General features: G+C 39.0%; 1 protein-coding gene across 2 annotated transcripts in view; it reads left to right on the top strand.

The window, feature by feature from the left end:
- Nucleotides 1-16183, top strand: part of ARHGAP18 (Rho GTPase activating protein 18) — a 70428-nt gene that overhangs the window by 36977 nt on the left and 17268 nt on the right. Inside the window, exons 5-8 of one of the 2 annotated variants that reach the window (XM_081314124.1) lie at nucleotides 6558-6712; nucleotides 9354-9519; nucleotides 12743-12834; nucleotides 14459-14536. In XM_081314124.1, coding sequence (XP_081170250.1) covers nucleotides 6558-6712; nucleotides 9354-9519; nucleotides 12743-12834; nucleotides 14459-14536 — 491 coding nt within the window. The remainder of the gene's footprint in view (nucleotides 1-6557; nucleotides 6713-9353; nucleotides 9520-12742; nucleotides 12835-14458; nucleotides 14537-16183) is intronic. The other variant, XM_081314125.1, reaches the window with a different exon arrangement.

Genomic DNA, 16183 nt, shown 5'->3' with positions numbered 1-16183 from the left:
AATTTTGTAACATCTGGTTCTTTTTTTCCCAGTGCCTCTTCATGATTGCTTTAGAAATTGGAAATTGTAAAAAGCTATTTTCATGTGCTCCATATTCTGCAGCACTGCATGCAAATGACCATTTAATATGACATTTGGCAATTTTGCTGCCTAATGGAGCACCGCTTCCAAGTTCGGACAAGATGAAAATCTGTTCTGTCTGCTGATTTATCCAGGCTTATCTTGGAACAAACTCTGGTCTAGATTAAGTATTCTTCAAATAATTATCAGTTCTACTTTTCACAAAGCATTATATTGGCTTGGTGTTTAATGGGGCTAGATTTGGGTTTGCCTCATATATATATATATATATATATATATATATATATATATATATATATATATATATGCAAATAACTTATGAGATCTGAGCATATTGTATAAAACATTACTCCCAAAGGAGTGTAAGGGAGAACATGACCATCATATGAGTTACAGGTCCCCTCAAATTTCTTGCAGCATAAACAAATAATCATTAGTGCATCCATCCAGTAGACATAAGAACAATATTTTGATGAAATAATTTAAACTTAAATAAAAGGATATAAATTTAGTGTTCTTCAAAACTTGAGTCCATTGGTTGAAAAGAAGTAGAATTTCCAATTGTTGATTCAAAACTATTTGTATATTTGTTAAATATTTGAAACTATTCCTTTAGCTTTTGACAAAAAAAAAGAAGGCTTAGATTTTGTAAAGGTATGGAGGAATGACCTCGGGAGACAAGGGCAACAGCTACAACCAGGGGAATGGCTAAGTAAGAGGTAGCCTAAATTCTAGCAGGAATTGTAGGTAGGACAAATAACTCAAAAGAGATCAACCCTAGTTTCTTGGGCTGTAAAGGTGACAGGGGAGAAATGTACTTTCACAATTGTAAGATTCTATTACCGTCTTTCCCCAAAAGTAGGACCTACCCCCCAAATAAGCGTTAGCTTGGTTTTTGGGGCTGAGCCTAATATAAGCCCTAGCCAAAAAATAACAAAATAAACCCTAGTTTTGGGATGAGGTGCACGCCTAAAAATCAAGCTAGGGCAGGGATGGAGCTTACCGATGCACCCAGGCCTCCCATGGATCGACACTTGCCTCACCGGCAGCTGAAGGAGCAGCTTCATTTTGCAGCTGAGAATGGAGCTCGGGCCTGCATTTTGCAGTCAGAGGCCTTTCTGCAAGAACCGAGCTATCGATTCAATTTGTAGCTCGGTTCTCGGCTTCACAGGCCTTCAGGAAAGGCCTCTGATGGCAAACTGCAGGCCCGAGCTCCATTCTCAGTTGCAGAATGAAGCTGCTCCTTTGGCTGCAGAAGAAATGGGCAGGATTCTTGGTGCTGCCATGGTGAGGTGAGGGGAAAAGTTACTCCCCCTCGAAAATAAGACCTAGTGCAGGGGTGTCAAACTCAATTTCATTGAGGGCCACATCAGCATTGCGGTTGCCCTCAAGGGGCCGGGTGGGCATGGCCTACTAGGTGGGTGTGGCTAGAGTGCGTATGGCCTACTGGGTGAGCATGGCCAGCTCTACATCGTTCGCATCAAGGGTGCCTATGGGGGCCTGGGCAGGAGTGGGACAGATCTGAGGGTCTCTGGCAGAAGGAGGGTCTCTGGGCCAGGGCCAAGGCAGTGGGGGCCGTTCCCTCACTGTTTCCAGGATGGCTTCGCGGGCCACATGAAACCACTTTGCGGGCTGGATCTGGCCCCCGGGCCTTGTGTTTGACATGTCTGACCTAGTGGCTCTTTTGGAGGCAAAAATAAATAATAAGACCAGGTCTTATTTTCGAGGAAACACAGTAATATAATCTTACAGTAAAGTAGAGCTAATGATTCTGGGTATGCTTCTTGTCCAGTCTACCACACAATGATGACATATTCTGAGATTGAATTGTTCAGTATTAATAACTTAACAGGTATTTTAGAAGTGGCTAAAGCAGCAAATCTGAATTGAACTGTCAAAACATGTTTTCACTGAATATGTTTCCATTTTGTGTTGATGGTAAAGGAAATTCTGTTTGCAGTTGCTGATTAGATTTAAAGTAATAATTAAACAACATTCAATCTAATGTACTATACCCTTTTGCACCCATTTTTTCTAGGAAAGTTTTGCCACTGATTTGTAGAGTAGAATTATGGCAGAAAGTTAAGTGTTCATAACATTCCATATCAGAATTAGAGCTATCACCTAACAGGGACCAAATATGTCTAACACTGGTAAAGTTGGAATTAATTATTGTAGTCTTTAACTACCAAGATTTAAATAGGTAAGTACAATAACTTTCCATCATAACCCAGAAAGGAATTCCAATTCAAAAAATTATTCTAGTAAAATATTAATATTAATATGTCCAGTGGTATTTCCAAAAGTCTAGGAGATTAAAATGCCACCTGCCATTTACAAATGTCATTCAGAAAGGGAGATTCTGAGTGTTTTACCTTTCCCAAATAGATTTCCTCCAAATCCTATAAATTTGATTATTATTTTTTTGAATAAGCATATTGATCATAAAACAAATACAAACCTAGAAGTTATATTAATTTTAATTTTACCCTACCAAATCAATGGTATCTTATAGTATCTATCAAAAGCTAATATAATTTGTTCCAGCACAATAGATGTATTAACTTGGACAATTTTTGAAAGATCTAACATAATAAAATCAAAAATCCCATCTGTGTATACCATTCCAATGAGACATCTGACCCTAAAGAAGGTAAATTTGATTTAGCTCTAAACATTTATGAGAATACTTGTCAAGGGTTATAACATTTGACATCAAATCATGCAGCCCCCACTTCCCTCCCCCTCAGTAGTTTGGTGTCTCATTTTATGCAAATTCAGTTTATAAGCTTAGGGGGGAAATGTAACACTAACACAAAGTGAGGAAAACTGGTATATGTTTTTGATGTAGATAGGTAAGACAAAAGAGAAAATATTTTTTCCCTTCTATCTGTAACCTCCTTGCATTAGATCAACTGCTGTTCTTCTGAAGTTTTCAACTTTCTTAGAAAGTCACCTTCAGCTGTATGCTATTTTCAGAACAATTGCCCACAGAAAACAGAAAGGTTTTTAAAAAACAAAAACAAAAAACCCTCAATATATAAATGTAGCTCTTTGTATGTCTTCCACTTCTTAACCCTGTTAATCTGAAATTTGTTATAATTAAACTCCACAAATAACTGCTTGTGAATTTCATCCAGTTTCCTAAATACCCTTTTAAAAAATCTCTGTTAAAAGTCAAAGTTTAAAGGCAGTTGGAACAAAACTATTATATCTGTAGGTGAACAGGTAGCAGGCCACATCCCCTCCTTGGTTTAGAGGACATGAAACAAAAGTTGTAGCTGCTCCTTGGTGGAGCAGTGGGCTAATGCCTCCTTAAGTAACATCATCTGCCTGCAATTAGTGCAGGTTCGCATTCCACCAGGCTCAAGGTTGACTCAGCCTTCCATCCTTCCGAGGTAGGTAAAATGAGGACCCAGATTGTTGGGGGCAATAAGCTGACTTTGTAATAATGCCGCTTGGGGGCCCCCGAAAGCCCTAATAAGCAGGCATATAATGAAGGCTATTGCTAAGCACATTGATTTGTGCTTCTTAGATTGTAAGCCATCCTGAGTCTTCGGAGAAGGGCAGGATATAAATGGGTAAAAAAAAAATTCCACTGCTAATAAGTAATTTGGAGATTTGGACTCCGCACAAATCAATTGGTCTCACAATTGATGTATAGGTAGTCCTCAACTTACAATCATTTGTTTAGTGACCAACATTACAACGGGAAGAAAGTGACTTATAGCTGGTCTTTATATTTATGCAATTGCAACATTCCAATGGTCATGTGACCAAAATCCAGATGCTTGGCAATCAGCCTGTTTTCACAATAGCTGCAGTGTCTCAAAATCATGTGATTGCCATTTGCAACCTGCCCGGCAGGCTTCCAGCCCATAAAGACAACAGTGAGGGAAGCCATATTTGCTAATGACCTCATGATCTATTTAACAACAGCAGCGATTCACTTAAGAACGGTGGCAAAAAAGATAAAATTGGGCACAACTCACTTGCCTTCCTTAGCAATGGAAATTCTGGTCCCTATTGTGATTGTTAGTCAAGGACTCCCTGCATTTTGAAGTGCTGAACTTCCATCTAGATGACATGGTAACGGTATACCTTCAGTAGGTTTTGTTTTAAAGGAACGGCTGTTACTGACAATCATTCCCAGGTTCATAGTAAAGAATTGTCCCTATTACTGGAATAGTGTTTGAAGTGTGTCATTGTTTTGCTTGTTAAATATGACACCATCTTTGTTAGGGTAGGGAGGACATAGTGGTATTAACCATCAGTGATTTGATTTAAACTCCATTTTTCTATTCTGGCAAATACTTAGGATATCTAACAAAATGTTGAAAATGAGAATAATATACTTCATGAAAATTCTGAAGACTCTGGGAGACTTCTCCAATGTGGAATAGCATGGAAATGGACTCTATGATAGCAGAGTAGCCAAAGTGTCAAACAGTCATTCTGCAACACCATTTTCTGTCTGGCCTGTCAGGAAGGACTGAAACCACAGTTAATCCTAAATTCCGTCCTGCTAGCACAGGGGTAGGCAACCTCGGCTCTTTTACGACTCATGGACTTCAACTCCCAGAATTCCTGAGTCAGCTATGCTGACTCAGCTATGCTGACTCAGGAATTCTGGGAGTTGAAGTAAATGAGTCGTAAAAGAGCCGAGGTTGCCTACCCCTGTGCTAGATGGTCCAGAAGAACACACCAAAAGATCCAGAAGAATCTTTCCCATTTCTCCAATTCAGTTTTGAGTGTGGGACCTCATCCCAGATAGCCAAAGCATTTTCAGCACTATAGTTTGGCAAAAGCCCAGTTGAAATGCATCCAGATAATTAGTGTCATTCAAGGGCATTTAAAGCTGCAAGATCAAAGCTTCTGAATCATGTTTTCCAGAGACTTTAATTGTACAGCTCTCCCAAGTAAAGACTTGGAGCCCAGAAGGCTGATGCAATCTTCTGCAGGCAGCATAGTCAAAGCCTGTTCATGTATGAAAGCTTGTTTTCCACAGGTAGCATGTAGATAAGCAGGCAGCCTGGTGGTCAAGGACATCTTCTCTTTGTCTTAGCGTTCTAACTAGGTCAGACAGACAGAATGCTGGGTGTGCAAAGACCAGTTTAAAAGAGAAAATAGGATGTATATTTTTGTTTATTTATTTGTTTGAATGGCAACCCCCCAATGTTCTCTAAAATATGTCTATCCTTTGATAGCGAATTACTTCTCTGGGGAAGAAATTTATTGAGAACAATCTCAGTGACTGGATGGTACATTCTTGGATATAACAGGGCTAAAAGGTAAAGGTAAAGGTTCCCTCGCACATGCGTGCTAGTCGTTTCCAACTCTAGGGGCTGTTGCTCATCTCCGTTTCAAAGCTGAAGAGCCAGCGCTTGTTCGAGGACGTCTCCATGGTCATGTGGCCGGCATGACTAGAGGCCAAAGGCGCACGGAACGCTGTTACCTTCCCTATTTTTGTACTTGCATTTTTACGTGCTTTCGAACTGCTAGGTTGGCAGAAGCTGGAATGAGTAACAGGCGCTCACTCTGTTACGCGGCACTCGGGATTTGACCCACCAAACTGCCGACCTTCTGATCAACAGGCTCAGCGTCCTAACCCACTGAGCCACCGCGTCCCTTCCCTAACAGGGCTACAATTCCTTAAATACTTGTATATTTTATGCTTAATTGGGGTATGTGGCTCATTCAAGCAGAATTGTGTTTTTCCATGGACCGGAGAGTGCATGGCTTTGTGTGCTGCCTGCATCTTGCAGATGGGGTTTTGCTTGTTTGTGTGGACCGGTTGCTGGCATGCCGCAGCCCACTACTGGTCCAAGGACCAGGGGTTGGGGACCCCTAAACTAGAGCATAGGTGAACGATAGCACTTTTGATTTGATACACTTCTCCATTTAAAAGTAAATAGTAAGTTAAAAAAACAGTTAAAATTTAAGCACAGGTTACAACTTATATTGCAAGTTTTCCCCAGAATGGAGCAACCTGAAATTGAGTTCATGTGGGGGCTAAGAGAAAGCTAGGTAGTATGATGGATAGCCTCTGAAACAAACAGCTTAAAAGGCTTAAAAATGGGAAGTTATGATACATGAAAGTCCCATGTAAACCTGTAACAGATTGACTCATTATATTATTTGGTTGACTGACTTTTAAATCCAGTGCATCTTTTTGTTTCACTAAAAGGAGTGAGAACTCAAAAAAGGTAGAGGGCAGGGAAGCAAATTCTGTTAATTTTCCTCTTCTATGCAATTTCCAATGTCACTTGCTCATTTGAATCTTTTCCTTTCATGAGATGGAATGTTCTATAATGTAGAAAAATCATTCAATATCACTCCATTCAATCCATTATTTAATTAGCTAAATAACACATTTTCTACCTTCCTTGGGCTAATATTGGTAAATTCATTATTTTCATGTATTTAACAAAAGAACCCTGTAGATAAATTTATCTCCTCTCCTCACCTACATTTAGCAGATGGACATATCGATAATTGTCCAAGAGAAGATTTGCCACCAGCTGAAACAGACATTAATTTGGAAATATCATTTTCTGAACAAGCAGTTAATCTCAAAAATAACTCTGTAACTGACGTGTTAAAAGACAAAGAAGATGACACTCTGCTTCCTGTAAGTGTTTATATGTGTATATGCATGTATTTAGTTTAATTTCCTTAATTTTGTAATTTTTCACCCATTTTCATCTATAATAATACATAGGTCAACTTGGATTTAAAAGAGGTGAAATGCTGTATCTTTCCTGTAGTCTAGCAGCCCTGACCATTTGGGCACCAGGGACTGATTCTGTGGAGAGAGTTTTTTCTGCAGACTAGAGGGGGTATAGTTTCGTATGCTCTCTGCATCCCTTGGATGGGTCTTCGCTTGTTTGCATGGCCCGGTTTCTCGCATGCTGTGGCCCGGTGCCAGTCCATTGACTAGAATAGGGCTTTTCAACCAGTGGTACGGGTACCACCTGCGGTACATTGGCACCTGGCAGGTGGTACACAACCATCCTAGAAAAGTGGTAGCGGGGGAGGGGAATGAGCTAAACTGGTGGCAGCACTGCACAAGCCTGATCAAGAGTCGGCTGGAGATGCAGGGCTGTCAGGGCTCAGCGGAAGTGCCAAGATCAGCGCTTCTTCGGGGCTGTCAGGGCTTAGTGGAAGCACCAGGATCAGCGCCAGGCTGCAGCTGGCGCTCGATGCTGATCCTGGCACTTTTGCTGAGCCTAGGCGACTGGTGTTGCCATATCCTAAAAGTGGTACAATTGCTGAAAAGGTTGAAAAGCCCTTGGGGACCCCTGCTGTAGCTCATTCACACATTATTCATGGGAGGAGGCATTTTGTCAATAAATCAACATCAGCTCCACCCATTTAGTTATTAGTACAAACCTTTGAATGAGGGAAGCCAACATGCACAAGATTCATAGGATTATATCTAGGGTATTTTTGCAGACATCTGGGCACAGATGGTAGAAATGTAGCTTGAAAGGTCCCACAGTTAACTTGTTTGGTGAGAGACAAAGGAAAGAGCCATAGGCAACAAGCGTGATGGCAAAATATTACAGCACAGGTGCTGCTCATATTACTGGTAGTGGACCATTAATTGAAAACCAGTAGTCGTGCTAAAGAATTTTTAGTTTGTTTTCTTTATAAAGTCGTTTGGATAAATATGATAGAACTGTATTCATTATTGTCACTGGTACGTTGAAGTGAAGGAACAGTTTCAGAATCATAAGCATTGTTTAAGATCAGCCCTTAAGTAAAAAATAAATGTTCTTTTTTTGTGTCTTCTGTGTGGAGATGTTTATTTGGAATCTGGATGGGGCAGAACAGGAGATTCCTCTTCCTTTTAACCTTTTAAAGAATGGCTCCAGTTTCCTCTCTTAACCAAGGTTATCAGGCCCAAATATTTTTGAGTGCATGGGCTAACAATGAATTAAAGATTTTTATTTTAATAAATGCAGAAAAGGGGATACTTGGGAAGGAAGGTAACTGAATCAAGGTAGCAATTTTTTATCAGCAGACAATAGAATGGATGATTATGTCCCATGGGGTCATTGTCGAATCTTAGTGACCACATAGATAGATTTTCTCTATGAAGAATAGGAATAGAGGTAAAAAATAAAAGTAAAAATGCACAACTGAACAAAAAGCACTGCAAAGAAATAATCTATTGCTGATGCTTGCATTTTTGTTTTTCCTGCCACCTGTATCTCACTGATTTCAATTTTCCCAGGGCTTTTGGACAGAGAAGGTTTGAGACCAGATAGAAACCTGGTTCTTACTGTATTGTCCTTTCTGCTTACAGTACTTACAGTAGATGTATCCAACTCAGACTGGGGAAAAAAATAATATTGCTTCCTCAGCCTGTCATTGGAAGAGGACGGTGGTTTTTTAATTATAAAACATTTAAAGTTGCTAAACAACCTGTAGGATGCTAAATTTACCACAAATCTGCTTAAAGGTTATTAGTTAACTTCAATTGTTCCAGGTTGCATAACTGACACCAATTAAATTATAAATGGTGGGAACAAAGGGAAGGGAAGTTTCTAATCAGAGATTTATGAAATACGTGTATTATAATAAAAAACTGTAGCTCTCTTCAAGACAGCAATGTTTTTAAAGTAGGATTCCCATTTTTCCTTTCTCTGACCACAGTGCATTCCCATGGCAGCTCTGAAGGGCTCCACTTTGCACCAAGAGTGCATTTTCATTTAAGCAAACACAAGAATGACTTCTGTTCAGATTTCCTAACTTCAAATGGGCTTCCAGATATAGAAATTCTCTGCCACATTCAAGGCCCTCACCTGTTTTATTTTATTTTTTATTTTTATTCCATTTATATCCCGCCCTTCTCCGAAGACTCAGGGCGGCTTACAAGCTTAGCAGTAGTCTTCATTCTATGTATATGCCTGCTTATTAGGGCTTTCACACACACCCCCAAGCGGCATTATTACAAAGTCAGCTTATTGCCCCCAACAATCTGGGTCCTCATTTTACCTACCTCGGAAGGATGGAAGGCTGAGTCAACCTTGAGCCTGGTGGGATGCGAACCTGCACTAATTGCAGGCAGCTGGTGTTACTTAAGGAGGCATTAGCCCACTGCTCCACCAAGGCTCACTGTTCAAGGCAGTGTCCCAAAAGAATAAATACTTTTGCCTAAAGCCATGCCCGTTGCACTTCCAGAAATGTAGATTTAGTTCTAGTGTTTCCTGGGGTGTTTTTTTTTAATGAAGTTGTTAAGGGTTCACATAACTGCATTTAAACAGAACTTCAGATTTCCGAAGGACAAAACAGGTACAACAAAAATTGGAGATCTTGCACCTCAGGATATGAAGAAAATCCATGCTTTGGCCCTGATTGAACTGACAGCTCTTTTTGACATACTTGGAATTGAACTGAAACCACAAAAAGCAGCAAAAATTAAAGTGAAAGGTGAGTTTGTTGAATTTTTGGTTTTGGTTTGTTTGTTTTGCAAAATGCGTGTTCGGATACCTATTTGAGTATTTTAATTTGTAAACATTGTCAGTGGAGGGGAATAATGAGATAAGGTCAGTTTGCATTGCGTATACACTGAGAAATAAGAACGGAGTACTGTAGAAGGTCATTGTGCAATGGCAAATATTTTCCCCACTACCAGAAAAGCAAAGTGACACTTCCCTAACGAGTTGAGGGAGATATTTACTTTTTTCCCCATCTACGATATGCAAGGCTAAGATGCTAGTTGGTGGAAAACCTTGGCTGAGATAAGCACATTTCTATTCTGCTGATTTCCACTGTAGTATTAAATATGCTTAAATGTACTTAACCATAGCTGGATCAGACAGTAGGTAGGCTGCAGGATGACACTGAAGCTGTGCATTAAATAATAAATATCCTCAAGATGGAGGAGGTAATGTTTTATATTTGTTTTTGGCATAAGTTGATGTTTCCTGCCTGAAACCCATCTGGATGATCACTCTGTAATTAATCTGTTCTGTAAACTAGCTCTTTATGCTCTCTCTTGCTTCCCCATTCCCCTTTTTTTTTACATTCACACTTTCTTTAAACAGTTTCTAGCCTTCAGAAGCTTTGAAAGTTTCTCAGGAAGGACTTTTTGATTGCTGAGAGCAGTCCCTTATGGCTGAGCTCATCAGGCAGGGATGAAATAACCATCTGAAAGGCTTAGCACTTGGAAGTTTTAGAAGAAGAAAAAATCATTGATGATACAGAACAACATAAATACTGCATGAATGTATTGTGGCCTAGTTACCTCTTGTTAGACCCATGCACGCTTCTGGATTGGTTACGGTTTTGCAGGAGTGGCTTGTGTTTGTGTCCAGGCATTGGTGAATTCATCTGTCAAGCAATGCCATTTGATAGAGTCTTGGAAGTATGCCTTCTGAGTTGTGGCACCTCTGGAATAGCACCTCTCTGTGTTATCTGGAGTAGTGGGTGATCCATTTAATGACTACAACAGCTTACAACCAAAGTTCTGGGCTTACTTGCGATCATAAGTCGAGGACTATCTGTATGTCTATTCCCCTTTTATAATCATCTTTTCTTTTTCTGGTTTAATGTACCAAGCTTCTGTTTATACCTTATATGCCATCCAAAGTCATTGTTGGGTGGTCTTATATTATAAATTTTAAATTACAAACAATAAAACCCACTCAGCAACAGAGCTCATAGCCTCATTGGGATATGCAGACCCTTCACTATTACAAGATAAACGTAAAGGTTTCCCCTATCCAGTTGTATCTGATTCTAAGGGGCAGTGCTCATCTCTGTTTCTTAGCTGAGGAAGCCCAGCATTGTCTGAAAATACTTCTGTGGTCATGTGACTAGCATTTCCATGTTTTAGAACCTTTAGTTGGGCTGGAGCTGAGGCAAGTAACGGGAGCTCACCCCGTCACGCAGCACTCGGCTCTTGAACCTGGGCTGTCAACTTTCCAGCTGACAAGCTCAGCGTCTTTAAGTGCTGAGCCATCGTGTTCCCTATTACAAAATACCAACCTATAAAAGAGATTGTATGCCTGTAGGCAGCATGTATCTAGAAATGCTTACTCAATGTTGATGTCGTCATTTAAGTTCTCCAGAGTTAATTTCAAGTTTTCTGTATGTCAGGGATATATAGTGGACAGTTTGAGAGAAGTTTGGATACCACAGTTTCAGAGTCTTCCAAAGTGAGTCATATGACTTCTTCACCTCACCTTTCATCTGATGGCCAACATACCCAAATTTCTTGTGGCGGCAAAGATGGATTTTTACCAGTGACCTGAGGCTATAGGATTGCAGCTTGAAACAGCCGTGAAATTAATTTTACAAAGGAAAATTAAAAGATAAAGCCTTTTGAAAGAGAAAAACAGTTTTTTCATAACTTCTATAACGAGTTTCACTATTTTCTAACTTTGCCTTCTTAGATTTTTCTTTAATTTTGTATCTTTTGTTTAGTCTCATATGTTGATGTACTCCTGCAGAGACAGGTGGATTAAAAACATATACATAGAAGGAAGGCTATTGCTAAGCACATTGAGTTGTGCTTTAGATTGTAAGCCGCCCTGAGTCTTCGGAGAAGGGCGGGATATAAATGGGATTAAAATAAAATAAAATAAAATTATCAGATCAACTTGATTCAGTCTGCCTGAATGAAGTGTCTCTCTCTCTCTCTCTCTCTCTCTCTCTCTCTCTCTCTCTCTCTCTCTCTCTCTCTCTCTCTCTCTCTCTGTACACCTCTGTTTGTGCGTGCTTCTGTATGAATATTCTACCTCAATTTGAATTTCAAGGCAGTGTTCAATAATTTCTCAAATGCAATGTTTTGTTAAAAAGAAATACACAATTAATTTTGAAATGATGGATTAAATAGATTAAAACAAGGAAAATGTTTTTGTTAGCTGCCATGAATTGAAACATGCTACCAGTTAATCAAATAGTTTCCTGTGCCAAAATATTCAGGAAGTAGTTCAGTAGAGATGCCAGGTTGGAACTAAATAAGTAAAAGCCACGCAGAGAGAGAGATCTGAGTACGTATGATTTTCATCTACTTGCAGAAAATAACTCTAGTAACACATTTTAGGAATGTTTCTAAAATATTTTCCCCTTGTTATAGTTACAGTGTATTTCATAATAAGTAAGTATAGGATTTTTTTGTTAATAATGATCAGTGTTTAGCTTTGGAGATTTGTATTACTGATTTCTACTTAAGAAACTTTTTATTTGTTCCTGACTTTCATTTATGCTGACCTACCCACGCTTGGTAGATACATGGAAAAGCTTCAGGAAAATCAGCAGATGGACAGAATTGGATACGATCCTTCTTAATAGTATCAATGATACTTCGATGTATATAAATAACTTCATATATTCTGACGTCAATCTGTACAAAAGAAGTTTATGTATTTGAAATAATAGTCCATGCCTAATTCTAATTAAGGATTTTTTTTCCCTCTTCCTTCTTAGCCCTTTGCCTGTGTTTATATGCAAAGTATTTTCCCTGCATATTTTCAGAAAATAACTTTTTCTTCTCTTTAACTGCATGTTCAGTGGGCTTTAGTCTTGATAAACGATCATTTTGTAATGGGACTGTACTGAAAGTAACTTTTGAAAATAAAAAGAAAATATTGTTTTAAAGTGCTTTCATATTACCACTTCATGAATCCTCCCCCCGCCTTTTATACAGAATCTGGTCTTTTTGGTGTTCCACTCTTGGTTTTGCTAGAACATGATCAAAAGAGAGTTCCAGGTATCCGGACACCACTTATCTTTCAAAAAGTAAGTAGGCTGACTAGTGTCCTTTCACTGTACTTCCTTGAGCTTTGTTGATTGAACCCTGAAAGATACTGTATGTAATACTGATTTTCTTAAAAAAAATAGCTAATATTTTATTATCTAGCATAATGTTTTTATTAAGTATGGCATCTTCCCCTTTTTATGTCTGAAGCCTTGATAAAATTCTTTCTGCTCTCTGTAGATCAGTGGGCAGGTTAAATAAGTTATTCTTATTCTTACCTTCTTTTCTTGTATGCTCACACAATCATCAATTGTGTGTACAAATAATTGTGCCTTATCTGAGAATGATTTTCCCAGAATTTTTCAGACTAAACCAAAATCACACGCATGTTTCTTAACCTTTGTAGCACAAAAGAGTGGAGAAAAGTGGGGGCCCTCATCATCTTGCTTAAATAGCAAAGGGGAATTAGGGGGAAGGGACTTTTGCCCAGCTTAGGCTACAACACCAATTGTAGTCCTACCTGGACCATGGTGTCCAGGTGATGATAATACAATTTAGACACTATGTGATTAGATTACTGCAGTGTACTCTTATAGGACAATTGTTGAGAAAAATTCAGAAGTTGCAATTGATCCAAATGTAGCGATTAGACTGGCAGGACCATCTCACCACTGCAGAGTCACGCTGATTTTGATACCACTGCATCAACTATTAACAACCTCCAGGCCTAATTCAAAGTTGGCTGCTACTATAAAGCCATACATGGTCTAGCACCAGGTTACATCATACACTGCCTTGCCTTAGTTGGTTTGGGTACCTCAAGGACCCAATTGGCAGTCCCATTTCCCTGAATTATATGGATCTTGGGCAAATTGTGATCTTCTCTCTCAGCCTCCATTCCCCCCCCCCATGCTTTCCCTGGAGCTTCATATGGTAATAATACATTCCTCAAGGCAATGAAAACATGCCTGTTTCATCATGCATTTGGCAGTAGCTGATTGACTCTGGCAGGTATAAATGAAACAAAGAAGAAATTTGTAAACTCGCATCAAGTTAGATGCAATATCCAGAACTAATATAAGCTGGGTAATACTCTTATTGTCTCTGTGTAAATATTTTATTTTTACCTGATACATCCACCCTGGGCTAATACCTAAAGATAAAAATTCTGCACTCAAGCCATCATTAGCAAGAAGCCTCATGGAGCAAACCTGTTGTGCAATTGACTAAATGCATTTGATGGAGTACATTTGAACTGAGATTCTCTTCTGCATATCAATGTTTTTTCCATTGATTAATATCTATGCAAACAGATTTCTACTCCATCCCAATAAATTATTTTACCTGAGTCAGGAATGGGAAGGAGGCCAAAGCAGAAAGCAGGATATGAATTTCAGAAATCGATGAATAAAGTCCATATTCCGTGATGTGAGGTGGGTGAGGTATTAGCTCTTCTCCAAATTGATTCTGGATAAATGTCACTTTATGCACATGTGTCTTTAGGCTCTATTTAGCCTAAAGACATCCTGTAGTTGTGGTATTGCTAAAAAAAAAGAAGCATGAAATAAGGGAGGCATATATGTTGAAATTCTTATGACAATAACAATCTTTTTACTGTTTCATGATATGTCTGGTTCCTGAGCTGTTTTCCATTTTTATGTTCAGCTCATTTCTCAGATAGAAGAGGGAAAACTGGAAACAGAAGGATTGCTTCGAATACCAGGAGTTGCTGCTAGAGTAAAGGTAAAATGGCCCTTCACCTTAGGAAAATAGTGCTGTGTTCTCTACCAGTGTTCTGTTCTTTGTTTATATTTGATAAGGTGTGCTCAGTAGCAAGACTCAAACTCAGATCTTTCCGTAAACACTTAACTTTTACCTATTCATTCTAAACGACATCGTGGAAGTGGGTAGAAGCTATAGAACAGATGGTTGCTTGTCAAAATTTATTTTGTGACTTTCAGAACTGACTTGTTCAAAACTATAGATATTATATGAAAATCAAGACCGTACACCTACATTCACACACACACACACACACACACACACACACACACACACAAGCACACAGATATATAAAATTACTTTTAAGGTGTTTCTGAATTAAATTAAGGAGTGGCGCTGAAGAAATCAATTCCCTGTCATTTTACTCAGATGTTGTCCTCTGTACTGTTGCTTTCTCCCTGGGTACACAAAGTTTCTGCAGTTGTTTTATTACTGCTTTTCTAATAACTCATCATCCTCTGTCATGTTTTGAAACCAGTTTTATTTTTTTAGCTTTCTAAAATTCATAAAATGTGAACTCGAAACAAAAACTGCAAATTGGACAAGTAGGTTACGCAATTTAGAAAGGCACGCACAATCTAAGGGGGTGAGTTATGGATTCTTGTTGACCTGGCAAATGGCTGAACTAAAACAAGATATGAAATGTGCATTTTATGCAGTGCTTTGAGGGAGGATCAGCAAGTAGCTTTGAGACAACATATTGAAAAAGGAGACATCAGGCAGAAGTTACTTCTCTTAGGCCACCCGAATTACATCCAAATCCCTTGTAAAATATTGTCAGAGGAGGATTTGATCTGGGATAAAGAAGACAGATAATATAATTGAGGTACTAGTCTTCGTAACATAGAAAGGTGTTTTATATCAGGTTGGAGCATTGCTCCATCTTGTCCCAATGGACTGTCTGTTTTGATAGTTAGGGCTTCAGGCAGGCATTTGTGCAAATTGCCCACAGGATGGAAAACTGTACACATGCCCTTTGGACTAAGATCAAAAGCCTCCTGCAAGACTTCTGCTAAAAGATACAGCTGCTGCTTGGAGCAGAATGTCACAAACATAAAATAAGCTTGGGCTGAAAAAGGGAACTGGAAGTCTTAAGAAGAGTTAGGAAAAAAAGATAGGGACCAGCTATATCTCCAAAATCTGTCTCAAAATCTGTAATCAGGCACTTCAAAGTCTTGTCCCTGTTGTATGTGCAGTGGACTTTTGATATTGATGCTGTACCTACTATCTTGTAGATTTAAACTTCCCTTGTGGAGATGCTATTTTTCTGGTCCCACCCATAACTTGCTTGCTGGGTGGCCTTGCAGAAGATACACCTAAGAGAATGTGGCCTGTTGATCACTCCTGTTCTAGAGTAGTACCAAAATCCATCCACATTTTAATTGTTTGAAATTTTAAGGAATGAATTCAGAAGTATCTCCACATAACTGATTTTAAATTTCAAAACAGAGTGTGTGTATTTTGTTGTTGTTGTTAACTAGAAGGATTTTTGGACAACCTTTTCCTCTTATGGACACCATTACTGTGAAGAAGAAAAGGCAAATCCACTATGCTTGAAATGAAAATCCAGTCTTGGTGCATATGGCATTGCATACACAAAAAACACAA

Source organism: Vipera berus (genome assembly GCF_964194415.1).
Source record: "Vipera berus genome assembly, chromosome: 1".
Taxonomy (NCBI): Eukaryota; Metazoa; Chordata; class Lepidosauria; order Squamata; family Viperidae; genus Vipera; species Vipera berus.
Note: the sequence above shows the minus strand (reverse complement) of the source record. Positions and strands in the feature narration are given on the sequence as shown.